Source organism: Coturnix japonica, chromosome 22, assembly GCF_054131305.1.
Source record: "Coturnix japonica strain WE chromosome 22, WE-NBRP24, whole genome shotgun sequence".
Taxonomy (NCBI): domain Eukaryota; kingdom Metazoa; phylum Chordata; class Aves; order Galliformes; family Phasianidae; genus Coturnix; species Coturnix japonica.
The window spans coordinates 5729987-5751803 of NC_140684.1; the positions used below are offsets into that span (position 1 = coordinate 5729987).

Here is a 21817-nt window from a genome sequence, read left to right on the forward strand (position 1 = left end):
GGGCCCCCAGCGGCACCTGCATGTGGCTGTGCCACCCAGCGGCACCGAGAGAGGGGCCCGGTGGTCCCTGCCCACCCTGGGGACAGTGGGTGACCCGGGATGGGTGCATGTGTGTCCCTCTCTGCCAGCACCGAGACCTCAGCGCTGTCACCGTGACCCCTTGGTGCTCAGTGCTGGGGAGCTTTGCTGCATGGTCCATTGCTGCAGATGCTGGGATGGGGCTGTGGGGCTCGTGTTGTCCCTTGCCTGCATGGCTTTGTGCCCTGCATCCTGCTGGACACATTCCACTGCAGGGAGGTGGCCCAGGGGGTGGTGATGCTTTACTGGAGCTGAGCCACAGCTTTTCCAGCATCATATGGCACAGCGTGGCACGGCACAGCATGGCATGGCACAGCATGGCATGGCACAGCATGGCACGGCACAGCATGGCATGGCATGTCACATGTGCTCACTGGGTGCCTATAGTCCCTGCTGCCAGTGCAATAACCACTTCCCTGCCACCCTCGGAGAGCTCTAGTGCAGGCACTTCCAGCTCAGGGAGTTTTCCTGTTGTCCTTTGTGCCGAGGTTAAGTTCCTGCGCCGTGCGGCTTCCTGCCCTGTTTATATATAGCTGTCAGCCCATCCCTCGCTGCTTTCCCACTAGGCTGGTTGGGTTTGGGATTGTTTACCCACGGCCTGAATGCACAAGGGAGGTGGGTGGGTGGTGGGTGGCAAGGTGGGGACCCTGTGGGTGCTATGCTGGGAGTTTGGGGGGGAGGCTGTGGCATGGCTTTGCCATGGGTTGGGACCCTCCCCCAGCATGGGATGTCCAAATGAAAGAGTGACTGTTCCTGGAGGTCACGCAGCACCATGGGATGTGCTAAAATTGGGCATTTGTCAGTGCTTCAGAGTTTTACAGGTTCTTGGTTGTTAGGGAGTGCTCAGCCAAGGCTGTGTGCTGGGCTCTCTTCCCACTGTCCCCAATGTGAATGTGGCCAGATCTTCATGTCCTGTGCCGGGAGATGCACAAGGTCACGTCCTGGCTCTGGGCTTGTTCTGGGGCACACTGGGCATGGGATGGTAGTGTGGGCGTGCATTAGGGTCAGTGTTTTCCATGCACTATCTGATCATTTCTGTTTGTTGTCCCGCAGGCAGGCGGCCGTGCCACAGGCAGCAGCACCATGTTCAACCTGATGAAGAAAGACAAGGAGAAGGATGGGGCCAGGAAGGAGAAGAAAGAAAAGAAGGAAAAGAAGGAGCGGATGTCGGCAGCTGAGCTCAAGAGCCTGGAGGAGATGAGCATGCGGAGGGGCTTCTTCAACCTCAACCGTGCGTCCAAGCGGGACTCCAGGGCACGCCTGGAGATCTCCAACCCCATCCCCATCAAGGTGGCCAGTGGCTCTGATCTGCACCTCACCGACATCGACTCCGACAGCAACCGGGGCAGCGTCATCCTGGACTCGGGCCACCTGAGCACAGCCAGCTCCAGCGACGACCTCAAGGTGGACGATGGCAACTTCAAGGGTTCGGTGCTGCAGCGGGCGGCCAAGTTTGGCTCCTTGGCCAAGCAGAACTCACAGATGATCGTTAAGCGCTTCTCCTTCTCCCAGAAGAGCCGCGATGAGAGCGCATCGGAGACCTCCACCCCCTCGGAGCACTCAGCAGCCCCCTCCCCACAGGTGGAGGTGCGTGCACTGGAGGCTCAGCTCTCCAAGCAAGGCGCACCCCAAGTGCATCCCCGTACCCCTCCTGTGCCCTCCACGCTCTCCAGACCCCCAGAGCTGGTGAGCAAGAGGTTCCCTGCTGAGCTGCGCCTGCCCGCCCTGGTGCCCCCGCAGCCCCCGGCACCGCGGCAGCTGGAGCTGCAGAGACGCAACACCGGCGATTTTGGCTTCTCTCTGCGCCGTACCACCATGCTGGACTGTGCACCTGATGGCCAGCTGTACCGCCGCGTCGTGCATTTCGCCGAACCCGGAGCCGGCACCAAGGATTTGGCATTGGGATTGGTGCCGGGAGATCGACTGGTGGAGATCAACGGGAAAAACGTGGAGAATAAAACGAGGGATGAGATCGTGGAGATGATCCGGCAATCTGGAGAGACGGTGCAGCTGAAGGTGCAGCCCATCCTGGAGCTGAGCGAGCTGAGCCGCTGCTGGCTGCGGGGCACAGAGGGGACGCGCCGCGCTGCATGGGATGTGAGTACTGGTGTCCTCACTGCACGTGTCTGGGTTGGCACAGGCCGTGGGAAGCAGTGGGTGCTGCGGATCTTCCCGCTGCCTCCCTCTGCAGTGCTCACCTCCCTTCCCATGGAGGAGTACAGGGAAAATTCTTTTGTTCCCCACTGGTTGAAAGGAGGGGAGTGCTGGGAGCATCTCCATGCTGTAATCCCAGGTCTCATGGGGACGGTGCAGGACAGGGAGCTGGCAGAGGGTTTGCACAGCCCAGTGTGCACGGTCGGTGCTGTATAAATAGAAACTCAATGGCTGGGTGACCCACATCTTCCCTGTGTGCTGCCGGCTCCGTTGACCTTGCTGTGGGCATTAAGCATCCTGGGACGCTGTGACCCTACAGAGCTGGACCCCACACACAGTAGGCTGTGGTGTGGAGCTGTGGGGCACCCCGTGCTGCAGCATGCCAGCTTGGTGTGGGTGCACAATTGCTGTCAGAGGGTAAAGGCTGGTGATATGCCGAAGGTAGTGAGAGCATGGTGCTCAGCCTGGGATGGGGGAGGAGGAAATGCTGTGCCCTTGGAGTGTGGGCTGCAGGGAGAAGCGTGGCACACAGCCTCGCAGTGGGCACCGGCATGGAGAGCACTTGTGGGCAGCAGAGCTCTTCCCATTTAGCAGGCACCAAGCTGAGCCTGGTGCTGCAGGGTCGGTTCCTGCAGGGGGTTAAGGCATAAATTGTGGCAGAAGCAGTTCCTGGAAAGGAGCCGTCCTGCGCGCTGACCACAGATGGCTGCTTATCTGCAGGATATGCCGCGCAGCCGGGGCGGGCTCTGGGCTGCAGCCAGCGCTGTGCTCTGTGGGCTCCCAGCAGTGCCCTGTGTTTCCAGCCCTTTCTTCCAGCTCAGGGCATGGGCATCCCCCGTCCACACTGCTCCACACCAGTCTGTCCCATGTCTTCCCTGGTGGCTGCAGCTCTCTGGGGTCCCTCATCCTGCAGTGAGGATAACAGGGACACACCACGGCTCTGCTGGTGCCACCCGTTGTGCCAGGGGTTGGGATGTGCACAGCCAGAGTGTCCGTATCCCAGTGAGGCCGTGCAAGGTGCTGGTGCACACAGGGAGGCCCAGTGCTCCCCCAGGCCCAGCTAAGCTCCCTGGAATGTTTCTGGTCCTAATTTAAATAAAAATGATCCTTTTTGAAACAGGAAATTATAGACATATTTTGGGCTGTTGCTCTGGAAGCCCCTCCCCAGCTGGAGCCGGGAAGGTGCCGGGGTTTAACCCCTCCATGGAGAGGGACCCCATGGAGCCACTCTCATCCCACTGCCCACTCCCATGGTGGGGACCAGGAACAGGAGGAACTGGGTGTGATGCCTGGGGGGGCTCCGGGCAGACCCCGTTGTGCTATGGGGTGCTAGCCATGCTCTGGGTGCTGGGCAGCCTCTCTGGCTCAGCTCCAGGCTCCTATTTATTTATTTACCAGTGAAATTCCTCAGGCAGGGTGCAGGCATGCGCCGTCCAGCTCTGGTGGGGCAGAAATATTCCAGAAACGCACCCGATCCAGCCAGACCACAAGCATTTGTGGCCCTGCCGGCGCACCCCACGTGCCCTCACTGGCTGTGGGTATCCATGTCCAAAAGCGTTTCCTCCTTATTTCCTTGCGTCTTATCTGGAAAGCTCCTCATTTACCCTTTATTCTGCCTTTGCTATGCGGATAGTGCTGTCCCCACTGCAGGGGTCCCCGCGAGGCTCTGGGGAGGGGGCTGGTGCCGTGCCTCAGCTGTAGGGTTGGTGCATTGTAGCTGGTTTGTAGGTTCCTAAGGAGGTGGACACAGCCCATGGGCACCAGCACTGACTTCCAGGCAAAGCCACGTGCCTCTGGTCAGAGCCGTGTCCCACTGCTGGAGGGCACGGCCATGACCTGTTGGCTGATAACACCATGGCGGCTGCTGAGGACAGCATTGTCACTGCTGACATGCTCTGCTGTGCCATCCCTATCAGCATCATTGGTGCATGACCCAGGAGAGGTGTGTGGAGAGGGTTTGGGGCAGCCATGGAATGGGGTTTTTTGCCCTATAAGTGGCTCCGACCTGCCTGTTTCCTGTAGCAGTGGTTTTGGCTCAGGGTACTTCTGATGTACAGGGTGACACCTCCTGGCATCCCCATGCCTGGTGTCTGCTGTCTCCATTGTGCATCCTGTCGTGATTTGGGGCACTTTCACTGTGCTGTGGTGCTGTGGTCAGCCACAGCAGCTTGGTTTGGCATGAGAACAACCCTCCATGCCACCCAGTGGGGCTCAGGGCTCTCAATCCCCAGCATTACTCCTCAGGGCCACCCAATGCAGTACCATGAGGATCCTCAACACAGCACTGTATGGGCGGGCAGTGGGATGGGGCTGGACTCTTCCCGAGCAGCCTCAGGGCCCACATCACTTCCTCCAGCAGCGGGGGAGAGGCCCTGCTGCCCTCCCGTCCCCCCCCTCCGTGCGCCCTCCGCCTGCTGCGCGCGCCGCCGGGGCCCTCGCATTCCTTGGCTATTTTTAGGGTGGCCCTATCAGCCCAGCTGTCCCCGTGCTGCCGCCAGCCTCACCCACCGCCTCGCGCCGCGCTCACCCCCTGAACCCCCGTGGTAAGGTGGGGAGCTCAGGGCAGTGGGGGGGTCACTCCCTTAGTGGGGTGGGCGCAGCAGCAGGGGGCTGCTTTGGGGATGGGACCATGTTGTTAGGGCTGTTTGGAAATGGTGCATGGGGGGAGCAGGGGGTTTGGGGGCCTCTGTGCCTGGAACGCCGTGCCCAGGAGGGTGGGAGGGGGCCCATGTTCTGAGGGGAGGGTGCTGTGATCCTGCATAGGTCAGGGTGCTCCTCCACGCTTTGGGGCAGCTCTTTGCAGCTCCCCAATGGGCAGCGCTGGGTCGGCCCTGCTGGGTGTTGGGGTGCAGTGCTGTGTGGGGGTGGTGGGACCCCACAGGGGCTGCCCGGCTGCTGGCACAGAGTTGGGCTCAGAATAACCCCCAGCGTGTGCAGCGCGTGCGCGGGGCAGAAATATCCCTGCGCTCACCCCGGCATCTGCTTACAGCCGTGGGCTGCGGCGCGGGGCACCGCGTGCAGTGCTGGGGGGTGACCGAAGTGGCTTTATTTGCAGAATGAGTTCCCATCCCTAAGCACTCCCTATGGACAGGGCTGGCTCAGCTCGGGGTCCCCGGGTCCCCAGCTCCATCCCGCTCACCTCTGCCTCTCTCCCCCAGCCAGGGCCGCGGCTCCATGAGACATCGCCATGGCCTTCTCGTCCCGCTTTGCGTTCTGGGAGCAGAAGGGAAGTGTTGCTCGTGGTTGCTCACACCCCGCTCTGCCCCCCAGCACCCATCGCACCCATGGCAGCATGTCTAGGGCCGGAACTCGCCCAGCACTGAGGCACCCACTAACACGACCCCTAACACATCGCCAGCACTAACTCACTCTCTAACTCAACCAGGGCTGTGAGGGGGCTCTATCAGTCGCCCCTCTCCCCAGCCACAGCACAGCCCTCCTGCTTTGGGGTTGCTGTAACCTTTTGCCATCCCCCCCTGTCCTGTAAATTTCTGTGCTGAGGCTTTGCATCCCTCCACGCAAACTGCACAACGAGGGGCCGGGTGCTGTTCCCACAGTGTCCCTTCGAGGGCTGAAACGTGCCCCTCTCCTTTGTGACCCTCAGGTTAAGGACGAGGACAAAGCCTTAGCTGTGAAAAGACCCGGGAAGGAGGACGGGGCTGTAAGTGCTGCAGGGTGTGGGGCAGGGGGCTCAGTGCTGCTTAGGGCTTGCCCTCAGCTGGGGCACGCCTCTGAGCAAAGCAAATCCCCCTCCCGCAGCCGCTCTGGGGCAGTGTGTGGGGTGTGGGTGCTTTTGGTGCTGGTCTCTGGTCCCTGCCATACAGAGTCTGGCAGGACGGAGGTTCAGTGCTTGCTCTGAATTAATGCAGCAGCTGCCAAAGCTTTCAGAGGGGGGTGTCTTGCAGGTTTCACCATGCACTGAAGAAAGAGTGGGCTGAGCACAATGAGGTTTTGCCTCGTACCTGCAGCTCAGGGGTTGATGGGCTCCTGGGTGCAGGGATGGGGATGTCAGCGTCGCGCCCTGAACCTTGGAGCTGTAGGGTGGGCAGGGAGGGGGCTGACCCCTTGTCCTGGTGGGCACTGCTCCGTCCGATCCCTGCTAATCCCTGCTGTCTTCGTGGCTGCAGCCAGAGAGCCCAAGCCCAAACACTGCGAAGGATGCGGCTCCTGCACCCCCAAAGCCCGACCCCCCGAAGAGCCCTGACCCACCCACAGGGAGCGCGAAGAGCCCAGAGCCGGTGCTGAACGGGGCCACCAATGGGCCCGAGGGTCCCGGGGCAGGTGGCGAGGCACAGGGGGATGATGGGCAGGGGCTGTCCCGCCGCAAAGTGGTGCGGGTGGTGCGGAAGGTGGTGCGTAAAGTCCTGCCAGGTGATGATGCTGGTGAGGTGAAGCCCTCCGAGCCCGTGCCACCCCCCAGAAAAGAGGAGGTCCCCCCTGCACCGCCCCCTCCGCCGCCCCCAGCCAAACCGTCTGGTCCTGCCAAGCCGGAGCCCAAAGATGAGATCTCAGCGGGGCTCACAACCCTCATGGCCAAGGGAAAAACCAAAGAGCACCGGGCGCGGGTCCGTCCAGGGGACAGGCGGGAGGAGAAGTCCCCTGAGCCGGCTGCAGGTGATGCAAAGCCGGCTGCATCCCCGGCTGCCAAAGCCACCCCAGAGCCTCCAGCACGGCCTTCGGGAGGGAAAGCGGAGCCTGCAAAGGCATCCGCCCCAAAACCCACCGCCCTGGAGAGGCACAAGGTAGCGCGTGTGCATACAGCATGGTACCCTAACGTGTGGCAGAGCATGGTGTGAGCTCACTCGCATGGCGTGCTGTGGTTTTGGGGTTTGCGGGGTGTGCGGTGACGCGTGGGGATGTTATTTGGGGTGCACCCCATCACACTGCCCCTTATCTCCCCATCGCGTTCACGCCGAGAAGAAGCAGCAGCCTGGCGAGAAGCGACCGACCCCAGCAAAAACCGCCCCGGGACCCCCCCAGCAGGTGTGTGAGGGCAGGGTTTGCAGTGCCACATGCCCTGCAGGGCTGCCCGGGGCGGTGCTGGGTGCTGTGGTGCTGTGGGTATCCCCCCATCGGGGCGGTGTTGGTCACAGTGGGCTGTAGGGCTGAGCACGTGCTGGTGATGTCCTCTGTGCCACCAGCAAGGGCTGCAGGGCGGCTGCTAATGGTGCTCTGCCTCCAGGCTGCGCCCGGCCCCGCGCCCCAGCTGAGCCCATCGGAGGAGGCCCAGCGCCGGCTGGAGAGGATCTTCACTGCTTCTGTAATTCGGGTGGGGGGGGTTGATGCGCAAGCTGTGTGGGATGGGCTTAGGGTTAGGGGTAGGGATGGGAATGTTATCCCATCCTCAACGTGCACTCGCATGGGGCTTTTGCAACCCCAGATTTGGCCACTGGCCCCATGGTGCCACACTGGGTGCTGCTGGATGCAGGCAGCATGTTTGTCAATCTGCCCTGAGAGGTGCACATGGCCCTGGGAGCCGCTGTGCCGTATCACCGTCCTTGTGTGCGTTGCGCGGCTCTGCTGGCTCTGCTCTGCCTCTCACCCCTCTCTTCTTTCTTTTCTCCTCTCTTGCTGCTGTCAGTTGGACCCCGCCGCCCCAGCCCCCAGCCAGGTACTGTACCCCTGTCCTCAGCAGCTCTCTGCCCCCGCCGCCCTCCCGCTGTCTTCTGTGTGCCATTGGGCCGGCATCTGCGCCCGCGCCTCGTGCTGGAGTGTAAGGCTTTCCCCACTACGGAGGAGCCAGGAAGGCACCCTGCTTTCCTGCACATCCCAGCATGCAGCACCGTCCCCAGCAGTGCACTGCCTGCACCTGCTCGGCAGCCTTGTGGCCACTGTGCACCCCCAGCTCCATGTGTCCCCAGCACCATCCTGGCTGAGCACTGGCCCCATGCCTGGGGGCTTTAGGGTGGTTGTGCTGTGCCATGAGGCATTTGCTTCCCCCATGCTGGCCACGGGGCAGTGTGTGCCTTTTCTCACCCTCACTTCCCATCTGTCGGCCCCAATAGGGACAAGCAGACGATGCTCCCTCAGCCCCCGTCGGCCCCAGCCCTACTGCAGCTCAGGTTTGTCTTTGGGGCTTGCTCTGCTAGCAGGTAGCAGTGATGTCCCCAAAGTGCCAGCCTGGCCTTTCCCACACCTGTGGGATGGCCATCAGTGTGCCGTGTCCTGTGCCCCTGCAGCATGCCGTGTCCCATGGCACACCATGTGTCCCTGCGTCCCAGCATGGGGCTGCAGTTTGGGAATGGGGGTGACCGTGATGAATGCACCCTGAAGTCACTGTGGTTTCATGTCTGTCCCATCCGTGGCAGAGGCCTGGGGTACCAATCTCAGCCAGAGGATTCCTGTGGCTGCGGGGTGTCAGGTGGGTTTGGGGCTTCCTCCAGCCCCTTTGTCTCTCTGTCCCTCAGGCCAAGACAGAGGAGCAAATCGCTGCTGAGGAGGCTTGGTATGAGACCGACAAGGTGTGGCTGGTGCACAAGGATGGCTTCTCTTTGGGTGAGTCGGGGTCTGGCTGGGGCATGGGGAGCTTTGGGGACCCCTCTGAACCCCATGCCCCTGCAGGCAGCCAGCTGCGGCCGGAGGAGCCCAGCGCCCTGCCCGAGGGCAAGGTGAAGGTGAAGCTGGACCACGACGGAGCAGTCCTGGAGGTGGAGGAGGATGATGTGGAGAAGGTAGGGCTGTGGGATGGGGGTTCTGTGGGGCAGTGGGGATCCCAGTTCCCCGCCTGACCCCCTCCTCACTGCCAGGCAAACCCTCCATCCTGTGAGCGCACAGAGGACCTTGCCAGCCTCCTCTACCTCAACGAGTCCAGCGTCCTGCACACGCTGCGGCAGCGCTACGGCAGCAACCTCATCCACACCTACGCCGGCCCCGCCATGGTGGTCATCAACCCGCTGAGCTCCCCCTCCATGTACTCCGAGAAGGTGACGCTGGGATGGGGGGGGAAACGTGATGTGTCACCTTGCAGAGCTGTCACTGTTTGGGGTCTGGGTGCTGAGTGCCATCCCTGCAGGTGATGCACATGTTCAAGGGGTGCCGCCGGGAGGACACGTCCCCGCACATCTACGCCGTGGCACAGGCCGCCTACCGCAGCATGCTGATGGGCCGCCAGGACCAGGCCGTGGTGCTGCTGGGCTCCAGCGGCAGCGGCAAGACCACCAACTGCCAGCACCTCATCCAGTACCTCGCCACCATCGCCGGCAGCACCGGCAAGGTCTTCTCCGGTGAGTCCCCGTGCATGCTTTGCGCTCACAGCGCGCTGCTCTGCCGCTTCCTCACGCTGCCAGCCCCGCGCACCGCACCGCCCCGCTTGTCTTCCTGCAGCGGAGAAGTGGCAGGCGCTCTACACCGTCCTGGAGGCTTTTGGCAATAGCAGCACCAGCATGAACGGCAATGCCACGCGCTTCTCCCAGATCATCTCCCTGGATTTCGACCAGGCTGGGCAGGTGGCATCCGCCTCTATACAGGTGAGGGGCTGCACAGCCCCCTGCACTCCAGAATGGCTCCATCCCACGGGGGTTTTCTTCACGATCTCTGCAGACCTACAGCCTCACTGTGGTTGCAGCCACACTGTGCTCACATCTTTGCGTCCCAACGTGCACGGGCAGTTGGAGAGCAGAGCACAGATTAGGTTGCCTCCCTTTGCTGGCTGGATTATGCTGATATCAAGGGGTCCAGCAGTCCTTAAAATGGCAGCTCCAGTGGTATGCAACCCAGCGGCACCCAGAGGGATGCTCATGGCTCACTCAGGTCTTTGTATTAAGCAGTGTCTTCTGGCCGAGGGCACAGAGACCTCTGTGCCACCACAGGGACCCAGGGCTGTCAGCAAGGACCAGACTGGGGCTGGGGATCTTGGTGTGAATGTGTCCCCCAGGAATGGTTCCCAATCCTACCCCCATCTCCTAGACGCTGCTGCTGGAGAAGCTGCGCGTTGCCCGGCGCCCAGCCAACGAGGCCACCTTCAATGTTTTCTACTACTTGCTGGCCTGCTCTGACAGCGCCCTGCGGTGAGTGCGGCCTTGATGGGGGCTCGGGGGGCTCCTACCTCCATGGGGACCAACCTGGGGGTTTTCTTCCAACAGGACTGAGCTGCATTTCAACCACCTGGCGGAGAACAACGTCTTTGGCATCGTGCCCCTCGCCAAGGTCCTGTGTGCTGTTGGTCTGGGTGGGGGCTGCAGTGGGTTGGGGACATGGGGAGAGATGGGGTACCCCTGTCTGCCCAGTCAGAGAGATTGCACCGTGTGCCAATGTCTCTTTTTGCTCCTTGCAGACAGAGGAAAAACAGAAGGCCACCCAGCAGTTCAACAAGCTGCAGGCTGCCATGAAGGTGATGGGCATCTCCAGTGATGAGCAGAAAGCCTTCTGGCTGGTCCTGGGGGCCATCTACCACCTGGGGGCTGCTGGAGCCACCAAAGGTAACAAACTGCTTGGGGCCGGGATGTGTTAATTAGCTGAGCTGGGGTCTGCTGGATTTTCCAGCTGGAACCTCGGCATGTGGGCTTGACCTGACAGCTCTCCTCTGCTGCACTGAGGGCAGGAAATTTGGCTCAGGTGGGCTCAGGGGTCTTAGGTTGCCTCTGTGGCTGCTTTTCTGCCCATGGAGTCTTAAGTCACCCCTCAGGTGCTGAAAACTTCCCATACTGCTTGCAGGCTCACCAGAGAGTTTGGACCGAGGGATTTTGCAGCTCAGGGGGAGAAAGATGAGAAGGGAATTTGGAGAGAGCTCCATTCACGCAGTGTTTTGGAGGGGTTTGAGTGACGCTGTGCTGTCCTCAGGGTGTTTTGAGGCACTAGAGGGCAGCAGGACCCCACTGCAGCACTGCTGCAAGGATGCACGGGTGGTGTGGAAGCCTCTGCATAGGGCTGGGGGCATCCCAAAATCCCAGTTATGGGCAGCATTCCTATGTGTAGCTGCTTGAGGGGTGCGCTCCAAAACCTGGTCAGGAGGAGCATCCCCAGATCCTGGTTTGGAGTTTGGCACAGGTTTGGGCATCCCCAGACTGCGTGCACACGCTGTGCTGCGCCGTGCCGTTGTTTCTAACCTCTGTCTCTGTTTGCATGGTGCATGCTGCCCTTTTGCAATGCAGACGCCGATGAAGGTAATGTCCTGTTCTCCGTGCACCTCCGCCTTCCCCAACCCCTGTGTCATCGCCTTCCCTCTGTCCTGTCACCATTAACCTGCTCCCACCTCCCTGCATGTGCCCATTTGTCTGTCATGCCACATCATGGTGGCCAAGCAGGGCCATGTCCCCACACCGGGGCAGCTCAGAGCCCTGTGCCATCTCTGTGGGTGGCAGCAATGGAGAGGGCTGTCTCCATGTCCCCAGCGTGGCTCTGCCTTGCAGAGGGAAAAAGCTCCTTATCCTCATCTCCTCTAATTGATCCCCAAAATGCCAGCTCAGAATGGCTTTCACATGCCACCCCTTGACCCCAACCCACCATGGGGAACCCCATGACCATTTAGGGTATAGTAGCAGAACCCCACACGTGTGACAAGCAGCACTGAACTCCTGTTTCTCCCCTTTAGCTGGCAGGAAGCAGTTTGCACGACATGAGTGGGCTCAGAAAGCCGCCTACCTGCTGGGCTGCAGCCTGGAGGAGCTTTCCTCCTCCATCTTCAAGCACCAGCCCAAGGGCAGCCTGCAGCGCTCCACCTCCTTCCGACAGGGCCCCGAGGAGCCGGGCATGGGTGATGGTACAGGTAGGGTGCAGGTGACCCTGGGGGGCGTATGGCCAGGGATGCTCAGGGCACAGCGGTCCCCTCCTGCAGGTCCTAAGCTGTCAGCGCTGGAGTGCCTGGAGGGCATGGCTGCAGGCTTGTACTCGGAGCTCTTCACCCTGCTCATCTCCCTGCTTAATAGGTATAGAGTGGGCTTTTGAAGGGTCTGGGGGTCTGGCAGAGTTCATCCAGCCACACATCCACCCTGCTGTCCCCTTCAGGGCCCTCAAGTCAAGCCAGCACTCGGTGTGCTCGGTGACGGTGGTGGACACCCCTGGAGCCCAGAACCCCGAGGTGGCAGGGCAGAGCAGAGGGGCCACCTTCGAGGAGCTGTGCCACAACTACGCCCAGGAGCGCCTACAGCTCCTCTTCCACCAGCGCACCTTCGCCCAGGAGCTGGAGCGTTACAAGGAGGTAGCAGGGACCCCCTGGCCACCAGGACCCCCTTCTCTCCTTTTCTTTCTGCTCCATCACTGTCAAGTCCCTGTGGTTCCCCTTACTTCCCAAATCTCCTAACTGGAGATCACTCCAGACTGAGTCAAACCCAGTCAGCTCTGACACTCTCTCTTCACCATGGGGTTTTCCATAGGGGCTCCCACAGTGTAGAGAAGCAGGGCAATGGGAGCCCTGGGAACCCCCTCAGCCTTGATCCAATCGAACTGAGACCCGAGCATCCCTAATGCTGGTCTGCAGTCTTGAAGGCTTTAACCACTCCTCTGTCCATCCTCTCCAGGAAAACATAGAGCTCGCCCTGGCTGACACAGAACCCACCTCCTGGGGCTCTGTAGCTGCTGTAGACCAGCCCTCCCACCAGGCACTGGTAAGCACCCACGTTTTTCATGGCCACCATCACAGCTTGTCCCAGCTTTGCTGTGCCCATTTCCACCCCCAGACCTGCTTCCATAGCGTGGATGAGGGGCTGGAGGCATTAGTGCTAGTGAGGGGAAGGAAAGGTGCTTTAAGATGCTTTCATGAAGGCTTGGCAGTGAGAGTTAGGCTGCATGTGTGCAGCAGGCCAGTGCTGCAGGGAGGAAAGCAAATGGGATCCTGGGCTCCATCAGGAGAGGGGTGGTCAGCAGGGATAGGGAGGTGATCGTCCCTCTCTACTCTGCTCTTGTGAGGCCCCATCTGTTGTACCGTGTCCAGGTGTGGAGCCCTCAGTACAAAAAAGATATGGAGATTTTGGAAAGGGTCCAGAGGAGGGCCACAAAGATGATCAGGGGGCTGGAGCACCTCCCCTATGAGGACAGGCTGAGGGAGTTGGGTTTGTTCAGCCTGGAGAAGAGAAGGTTGCGGGGTGACCTCACTGCAGCCTTTCAATACCTGAAGGGAACTTACTCCCAGGAGGGTAGTAAAATCTTCGAAAGGGCTGATAATAGCAGGACTAGGGGAAATGGTTTTAAGTTGAAGGAGGGAAGATTTAGGTTGGATGTTAGGGGAAAGTTCTTTACTAGAAGGGTGGTTAGGTCCTGGAACAGGCTGCCCAGTGAGGTTGTGGATGCCCCGTCCTTGGAGGTGTTCAAGACCAGGTTGGATGGGGCCCTGGGCAACCTGATCTAGTAAAGGTGTATGTTTGGTGGCCCTGCTAGGCAGGGGGGTTGGAACTACATGATCCTTGAGGTCCCTTCCAACCCGGGTAATTCTGTGATTCTGTGATTCTGTGATTCTGTGATTCTGTGATGGCAGGGGTCTCTGGTGGTCCTTAGGGTGCTCCGCTTGCTCCCCAGAGTGCCTTTGTCCTTTGGGTACTTTGTTCCCCAGGGTACTTTAATCCCTGGGATGCTCCAGTCCCTTGGGGTACCAGTCCTTGGGGTGCTCCGGAACCCAAAGTGCTTTAATCCCTGACGTGCTCCATTCCCAAGGTGCACAGGTCCCTGGGGTCTCTGCTCCCTGGCGTGCTCCATCCCCAAGGTGCTTTAATCCCTGGGCTGCTTTGCTCCTTGGGGTGCACCAGTCCCTAGGACACACTGGTGCTGGATGGGGTTGAACAGCCTAAGTGGGGCTGATGGTGCTGGCCCCACACTGGCTTTTCACTTAGCTGAGTGCATTACTTTGCTCCCTGGCAAGGTTGCTGCATTGCCTATTGCCTTTTTTCACTGGGTGCACACTAAGCAGGGGTTACCTAACATGGTGCAGAATTGCTTTGCTGCTTGTGTTGCATGCAACCCAGGTTTCCCCCCACTCTCCCCTGTCCCCTCTGGCATCCAGGTCCTGGTGTAAGTGTGGTGTCTCCCACAGGTCCGCTCACTGACGCGCACTGACGAGGCACGGGGGCTGCTGTGGCTGCTGGAGGAGGAGGCCCTGCAACCAGGTGGCAGCGAGGACACCTTGCTGGAGCGGCTCTTGGCCTACTATGGCCCCCAGGAGGGGGGCAAGAAAGGTTGGGATGGGGGCTGGCACTACCTGGATGTGTTGACCAAGCCACCTGTGTTTCCCATGCCCAGCAGTGCCTTGTGTTCCTACAGGGCATGACCCACTGCTGCCCAGCGACAAACCCCGGCACTTCTTCCTGGGCCACAGCTCAGGCACCAACTGGGTGCACTACGATGCCACGGGCTGGCTCAACCACGTCAAGCACAATCCGGCCACCCAGAACGCCTCCATGCTGCTGCAGGAGTCACAGAAGTGAGCAGGGTCCCCAGTTTGGGGGAGTGGAGCACAGGGTGGTTTGGGAGGAGGCGATTTTGGGGGTGACGGTCTCTTTGTACCCCCAGGAAGATCATCAGCAGCCTGTTTGCGGGGCGCGGCAGCTCGGCGCTGGTGCTGTCGGGCTCGGTGGCGGGGCTGGAGGGGGGCTCACAGCTGGCCCTGCGCCGGGCCACCAGCATGAGAAAAACCTTCACCACCGGCGTGGCCGCGGTCAAGAAGAAATCGCTGTGCATCCAGGTCAAGCTGCAAGTGGTGAGCAGGGGACAGCGGGCTGGGGGATCCCACCACCACGCTTTGTGCATCCTGTCACCCTGCTCTGGGTGCCCTCCATGGCACACGGGTGTGAGACCCCAACAGCGCCATCCCGTATCACTGCTTTCCTGTCCCCATAGGACGCCCTCATCGATAGCATCAAGAAATCCAAGCTGCACTTTGTGCACTGCTTCCTCCCCAAAGCAGCAGGGAGCAGTGGGGACCCCCGGGGGCTGCCGTGCCGTCGGGTGAGCGGCAGTGAGCTGGAGCTGCCATCTGAGCACTGCGAGCCTGCAGGGCTGATGCAGCTGGATGTGCCCCTGCTGCGTGCGCAGCTCCGCGGGTCCCGCCTGCTCGATGCCCTCCGCATGTACCGCCAAGGTGAGACCCCCCCCGGCGGGTCAGACCCCCATGCGTGCTCCTCGGTGCCCCCTGGGGATCCCCTTTGGCACACGCTTCACTCTGAGCAGTGCTGCTGCCAGTGTCCTCCTCCCAGCTGTTGTCACACTGGGGACACACATGGCCTTACTTGGGTGTCTGTGCCGGTGCTGCCTGACTGCTGGCTGCTCTCCCGGGCTGTGGGTGACACACGTGTCTCTGCTCTCCCCCGAGGCTGTTTTCTCCCCAGATCTTGGCCAAAATTGTTCAACGTGGCCAAGGAAAGCCTCGTTCCACACAAGAATAAACAAAGGAAAGGGCATGGGGCTGTGCCTGGCCATCCCCCAGGTGTCCCGGCTGCCCCATAGCTGCCCCATGGCTCTGCTCTCTCCACTCCAGGCTACCCCGACCATATGGTGTTTGCTGAGTTCCGGCGGCGCTTTGACGTGCTGGCCCCACACCTCACCAAGAAGCACGGCCGCAATTACATTGTGGTGGATGAGAAGCGGGTACGCAGCCTTGAACCTGTACATCCTGCATCCCACACCCCATGTCCCACACTCTGATGCTTCTCCTTCCCCACAGGCAGTCGAGGAGCTCCTGGAATCGCTGGACCTGGAGAAGAGCAGCTATCATATGGGTCTGAGCCGGGTAGGAGCCCTGCAGGGACATCCCTGCTCTCTGTGGACGGGGCAGGGGTGGGCACATGGCACAAGGGCAGCACTGTGCACTCCCCCTACAGCATTCCTCAGGGAACAAAAGCCCCACACAGGGTCACCCACACTGGGATGAGGGCTGCAGGGCTGGGGATAAAGTCAGAGCACCCCTTTCCCATTGATGTGACACCGGAGGGATGCTGGCATCTCACTGCACTCCCCCCTCCAGGTGTTTTTCCGTGCTGGCTCACTGGCCAGGCTGGAGGAGCAGCGGGACGCTCAGACCAGCAGGAACATCACCCTGTTCCAGGCGGCGTGCAGGGGCTTCCTGGCACGGCAGCACTTCAAGAAGAGGAAGGTTTGTAGTGCTTCTCCCCTCCCCGCTCCTCCGCACACAATTTCGCCTAAAATGGGCAGCGCAGCCTTTCTGCTGCCGCCTGGCCCAGCGCCTCCCCCTCCCGCCTCCACTGAGCTGTGGGGAGTTGTGGGGCCGGCTGTGGGGCTGTGGGCTTGGTGCTGCCCCACGGTGCTGGGATGGAGCAACGGTGCCAGCTCCCACTTTATAATTAAAGACTGCGTAAAATAGGCATCGCTGCAGCACCTCGGTGCTGGAGGCAATCAGATAGATAAGCCGGGGGCAATTAGCCTGCTTGATAATGAAGGGGAGCGTGCCAGGGTGCTGAGCACCCATGCATCCCAGTCGGACGGCGATACCCCAGAGCTGACGCCGTGCCCCGGTGCAGATCCAGGATTTGGCCATCCGCTGCGTGCAGAAGAACATCAAGAAGAACAAAGGGGTGAAGGACTGGCCCTGGTGGAAGCTCTTCACCACCGTGAGGCCCCTCATCGAGGTGCAGCTCACCGAGGAGCAGATCCGTGGCAAGGACGTGGGTATCACCGCACCGTGGGGATGGGGCATGGTGGGTTTGGGGGAGGGTCGGTGTTGGGCAGAGCCCTTCAGGGAGGTGGGATGTGGGACTGTGTGTTGGATGCAGGACACTACAGTGGGTGAGATGCATGACCCCATGGTAGTTGTAGGACCCCATGGTGGATGTAGGAACCTGTAGTGGGGGGGGGCACAAAATCCCATGGTAGATGCAGGACTCCATGGTGGATATGGGACCCCGTGGTGGATGAAGGACACAGTGGTGGATACAGGACCCCACCTGGGTGAGAAGCAGGGCACCCCGTGCCCCCAGCACCAGGCTCAAATTGCTCCCTAATTTGCGAATCAGCGTGTCATTAGCATCCCAAGAGCCGGCTGTTGCAAGAGCCCAATTACAAGGCATGGAGAATGGAAATGAAACCGTGTGCCAGGAGGCGTGCACAGGGGGAAACCAGACACTGTGCCCCCGCCTGGCACAGAGCCACCGCCTGGCTCAGCTTTCACCCTGACCCACTGAGATGGTGTCAGTGCTGAGGGCTGCAGGGTCCCCTCCTGGTCCCATCCCCTCTCCTGGGGTGGGCTCACGGAACCCTCTCCTCTGGAGGCTGCCAGGCGTTTTGGTACCATTTATGGGGTTGGAGTTGTGCTGGGAAAATCCCTGCCCAGCACTTGGCAGGGGGAGCCCCCACACTGCCCGCCCTGTGCAGGGGGGTGGGGGTGCTGCCAGCCCCATCCCCTCCCTCACCGCTCTGTTGCAGGAAGAGATCCAGCAGCTGAAGAGCAAACTTGAGAAGGTGGAGAAGGAGCGCAACGAGCTGCGGCTCAACAGCGACCGCCTGGAGAGCAGGGTAGGTCCCAGCCCTGGGGTGGGCTCAGCACGGTGCCGTGTCCCCCCTGCTGCTGCCACATCCCCGCTGTCCCCAGATCACGGAGCTGACATCGGAGCTGACGGACGAACGCAACACGGGCGAGTCGGCCTCGCAGCTGCTGGACGCCGAGACGGCTGAGAGGCTGCGCGCTGAGAAGGAGATGAAGGACCTGCAGGTATCCAACAGTGCTCCCACCCGCCCCCGCCGCCACCACGCATCCTTGTGGGTGCTCACCATGTCCCCTCCCCAGGCCAAGTATGATGCTCTGAAGAAGCAGATGGAGTCCATGGAGATGGAGGTGATGGAGGCTCGGCTCATCCGTGCGGCCGAGCTCAATGGGGAGCTGGATGATGATGACTCAGGTAGCGTCCCACCATGGGCACAGCGTGGGCACAATGTGGGGTGCCCCATGCAGCATCGCCCCGCTCAGCCCCCATTTCCCCGTGCAGGTGGTGAGTGGAGGCTGAAATACGAGCGGGCAGTGCGGGAGATCGACTTCACCAAGAAGCGGCTGCAGCAGGAGCTGGAGGACAAGCTGGAGGTGGAGCAGCAGGGCAAGAGGCAGCTGGAGCGCAAGGTGAGTGCTGCTCTGCACCGCGCTCCCCACCATACCCCCAAACCCACCCTGCAGCACTGACCCCCCAACCCGCCCTGCCCACAGCTGGCAGACCTGCAGGCAGATGGTGAGGAGAGCCAGCGGGCGCTGCAGCAGCTGAAGAAGAAGTGCCAGCGGCTGGCAGCCGAGCTGCAGGACACCAAGCTGCACCTTGAGGGCCAGCAGGGACGCAATCATGACCTGGAGAAGAAGCAGCGCAGGTGGGGTTGCATGGCACAGCAGTGGTGTGGTGACATCGCTCTCGGAGCCTCGCAGAGTGCTTTTACCATTTTAGCTGGGGTTTGGGCACCCCACCAGCTCCCACTTGGCTGAGGTGCTTCACACAGGGAGTGCTGCCTTCGCCCTGCTTTGGGCACGGGGGGTGCTTGGGGTGGGGGCACCCCTTACCCGTGCAGGGGGACCCTCGTGCTGTGCCGCATGGCTCCACTCTCTCCCCATCCCCTCTCCCAGCCCCAAAGTTTGCTAACGTTATTAAGCAGCAGGGACGCTTTCATCTCATTATGGTAATGATCGCGCACACAAATACAGCGAGAGAATCCAATCTAATTAATTTCAATTTCCGCGGATTGGAGTCTGTGCTAATGCAGCTGTTTATTACCCAGCGCAAAGAAAAATGGGGATTAGCCGCCGGGATGCGTAAGGCAGGTCACCGAGCCGGGGCGATTTTCCAAGCCCTGGAGGCAGCGATTTCCCTGCAAACCCCTCTGATCCCATCCTGAGAGGCTGAGCTGCAGACACACAGCCCTGATGGCTGCGCAGGGATGGGATGGGGAGCTGATGCCGGAGGGGGATGGTGGAGATGGGGGTCCCTGAGCGCGCTGTGCTGTTGCTGTGTAGGTTTGATGGAGAGCTGTCGCAGGCACACGAGGAGGCACAGAGGGAGAGGCTGCAGCGGGAGAAGCTGAGCCGTGAGAAGGACGTGCTGGTGGCTGAGGTGTTCGGCCTCAAGCAGCTGCTGGAGGTGAGTGGTTCCCCATCCAGCACCGCTCCACTCGCCGTGGCACACTCCAGTGTCTCACCATTATGTCCCCATCCCAATGCAGGACAAAGATGCAGACATCGCCGGGCTGACGCAGCGGGCGGAGGCGCTGGAGGCAGAGCTGCAGGACATCTCCTGCCAGGAATCCAAGGACGAGGCGTCTCTTGCCAAGGTGAAGAAGCAGCTGCGCGACCTGGAGGCCAAGGCAAAGGACCAGGAGGAGGAGCTGGATGAGCAGGCCGGCACCATCCAGATGCTGGAGCAGGTAGGGCGGGCGGGGAGGGTTTCTGGGCGGGGTGGTTTCGCACAGAGCTCTCATTACTGGGGAGGGCCCGCAGAGGCGGCCGCCCTCACTGCGCTGTCAGGCCTGGTTCCCAGAACCCTGGTGTCATGGCACGGCACGTTGCGGCAGGGCGGGTGGCACGGGCAGACTCGGAGCAGGGGGTCCTCAGGGTGAGTGGGGCAGCAGGCTGCGGTGTCCCCGTGCCCCCCACATTCCCTGGGCTCTGATGGACCCCCCATTTTTTCAGGCCAAGCTGCGCCTTGAGATGGAGATGGAGCGGCTCAGGCAGACCCATGCCAAGGAGGTGGAGAGCCGTGATGAAGAGGTGGAGGAGATCCGGCAGTCATGCCAGAAGAAGGTAGGCCTTGTCCATTGCTGCACTATGGGGGCCAGGAGACATCCCGGGAGATGCAGGGGTTGTGGTCACGCAGCGCTCGGATCCCACACGCCCGCTGCCCAGCTCCAGCAGCCCGGCAGGTCCAACCGGTCCCGGGCATCGTGTGCACATTGCACAAATGGGAGTCACCGCGTCTGGCCCGGCAGGTCATCGGCGTCCCCAGGGCACGTGGTGGCACACGCAGAATGCCGGCACCATGGCCCCAGCTGGGCTCACCCAGGGTCATGTTAAGCTGGACATGAGTTGTGTTCTGCTTTACTGGGTGTGGTGATGATGGATCTGCGACTCGACTTGATGATCTTTGTGATCTTGTTGAGCCATAATGATCCTATGATTCCTATAAAAGAGGGAAGATTTAGATTGGCTGCAGGGAGAAACTTCTTTACGCGAATGTTGGTGAGGCTGCAGCACAGGCACTGCCCAGAGCCGTGGGTGCCCCATCCCTGCAGGTGCCCAAGGCCACAATGGGGCAGTGGCCAACCCCATGGGTGGGAATCCACCCACAGCAGAGGTCTGGGGCTGGATTTCCTCTGAGATCCCCCCCCAATCCCACTGCTCTGTGATTTTATGGTTCTAGATTCTGTGACTTTATAGTTCTGTGGTTTCTGTGATTCTATGACTTGATGGTTCTTGCTGCAGCTGAAGCAGATGGAGATGCAGCTGGAGGAGGAGTATGAAGACAAACAGAAGGTGTTGAGAGAAAAGCGGGAGCTGGAGAGCAAACTGTCTGCAGTCAGTGATCAGGTAGGGCACAGTGCACCCTGCAGGGGGGTTGCCAAGGCACAGAGCATGGCACAGAGCCCCTGCTGCAGGCCAACCAGAGGGACTTCGAGACAGAGAAGCGCCTACGCCGTGACCTGAAGAGGACAAAAGCACTGCTGGCCGATGCACAGATCATGCTGGACCACCTGAAGAACAACGCGCCCAGCAAGAGGGAGATCGCCCAGCTCAAGAACCAGGTGCGTGGCCCCGAGGGGCTGGGGGTGTCCCATTGCCCCCTGGCTGGGTGCTGAGCTGTGCTTCTGCAGCTCGAGGAGTCTGAGTTCACCTGTGCAGCCGCTGTCAAAGCCCGCAAGTCCATGGAGGTGGAGATCGAAGACCTCCACCTGCAGATTGATGATCTATCCAAAGCCAAAGCAGCGGTAGGGCATTTCGGGGCTTTTCCCACTCAGAGGGGGACTTGTCCATTGGGAGACCCCTGCTCATGCTGTGCTCCCTTCCCAGGGGGCTCAGCTGGGCAGGGTGGGGTTCAGAGGTGCAGTGGGAGATGTTCTTTCCCCCCAGCTGGAAGAGCAGCTGAGTCGGCTGCAGCGGGAGAAGAATGAGGTGCAGAGCCGCCTGGAGGAAGACCAGGAGGACATGAATGAGCTGATGAAGAAGCACAAAGCAGCAGTGGCCCAGGTGAGGATGAACACCCACACCCCTTAACACCACTCCCCTGCCTGCCCCGCTAACAGCCCAGCTCGTCTCTCAGGCATCCCGTGACCTGGCACAGATGAATGACCTCCAGGCACAGCTGGAAGAGGTCAGCAAGGAGAAGCAGGAGCTGCAGGAGAAGGTGAGGAGCCAAGCTGGGGTGGGGGCACCTAAAAACCCCGTGGGTCCCCCAGCATCCTGGGTGCTGTCCCCAGAGCAGGGCAGGGTGGGGAGAGCAGGATGCTGGATCTGATGCTGCCTACCCACAGCTGCAAGGGCTGCAGAGCCAGCTGGAGTTCCTGGAGCAGTCCATGGTGGACAAGTCACTGGTGAGCAGGCAGGAGGCCAAGATCCGTGAACTGGAGACCAGGCTGGAGTTTGAGAGGACACAAGTCAAGCGCCTGGAGGTGGGCACTGCCATCTCCCTTACGGACCCATCCCCCATCCCCACAGAGGTGTCACGGTGCGGTGACCACCACCATC

The 21817-nt window shown here is 60.9% G+C and overlaps 1 protein-coding gene across 40 annotated transcripts in view; it reads left to right on the forward strand.

Annotated features, from left to right (window-relative positions):
* The window catches only part of MYO18A (myosin XVIIIA), a 30095-nt gene that overhangs the window by 1965 nt on the left and 6313 nt on the right, over positions 1 to 21817 (forward strand). For 4 of the 40 annotated variants that reach the window (XM_085522137.1, XM_085522165.1, XM_085522141.1 and 1 more), the window contains exons 2-41: positions 1132 to 2175; positions 7153 to 7215; positions 7415 to 7492; positions 7814 to 7945; positions 8238 to 8294; positions 8640 to 8727; positions 8794 to 8903; positions 8979 to 9155; positions 9245 to 9455; positions 9556 to 9698; positions 10138 to 10238; positions 10314 to 10377; positions 10505 to 10649; positions 11322 to 11333; positions 11762 to 11935; positions 12005 to 12095; positions 12175 to 12367; positions 12687 to 12773; positions 14192 to 14333; positions 14401 to 14578; positions 14668 to 14854; positions 14995 to 15235; positions 15632 to 15741; positions 15818 to 15883; positions 16118 to 16246; positions 16632 to 16775; positions 17533 to 17622; positions 17699 to 17818; positions 17894 to 18005; positions 18093 to 18220; positions 18305 to 18459; positions 19097 to 19220; positions 19303 to 19503; positions 19769 to 19879; positions 20558 to 20662; positions 20731 to 20877; positions 20947 to 21060; positions 21203 to 21319; positions 21393 to 21476; positions 21604 to 21741. In XM_085522137.1, coding sequence (XP_085378263.1) covers positions 1162 to 2175; positions 7153 to 7215; positions 7415 to 7492; positions 7814 to 7945; positions 8238 to 8294; positions 8640 to 8727; positions 8794 to 8903; positions 8979 to 9155; positions 9245 to 9455; positions 9556 to 9698; positions 10138 to 10238; positions 10314 to 10377; positions 10505 to 10649; positions 11322 to 11333; positions 11762 to 11935; positions 12005 to 12095; positions 12175 to 12367; positions 12687 to 12773; positions 14192 to 14333; positions 14401 to 14578; positions 14668 to 14854; positions 14995 to 15235; positions 15632 to 15741; positions 15818 to 15883; positions 16118 to 16246; positions 16632 to 16775; positions 17533 to 17622; positions 17699 to 17818; positions 17894 to 18005; positions 18093 to 18220; positions 18305 to 18459; positions 19097 to 19220; positions 19303 to 19503; positions 19769 to 19879; positions 20558 to 20662; positions 20731 to 20877; positions 20947 to 21060; positions 21203 to 21319; positions 21393 to 21476; positions 21604 to 21741 — 5883 coding nt within the window. In that variant the 5' untranslated portion in view covers positions 1132 to 1161. The remainder of the gene's footprint in view (positions 1 to 1131; positions 2176 to 7152; positions 7216 to 7414; positions 7493 to 7813; positions 7946 to 8237; positions 8295 to 8639; positions 8728 to 8793; positions 8904 to 8978; positions 9156 to 9244; positions 9456 to 9555; positions 9699 to 10137; positions 10239 to 10313; positions 10378 to 10504; positions 10650 to 11321; positions 11334 to 11761; positions 11936 to 12004; positions 12096 to 12174; positions 12368 to 12686; positions 12774 to 14191; positions 14334 to 14400; positions 14579 to 14667; positions 14855 to 14994; positions 15236 to 15631; positions 15742 to 15817; positions 15884 to 16117; positions 16247 to 16631; positions 16776 to 17532; positions 17623 to 17698; positions 17819 to 17893; positions 18006 to 18092; positions 18221 to 18304; positions 18460 to 19096; positions 19221 to 19302; positions 19504 to 19768; positions 19880 to 20557; positions 20663 to 20730; positions 20878 to 20946; positions 21061 to 21202; positions 21320 to 21392; positions 21477 to 21603; positions 21742 to 21817) is intronic. The other 36 variants (XM_085522139.1, XM_085522166.1, XM_085522143.1 and 33 more) reach the window with 27 other exon arrangements.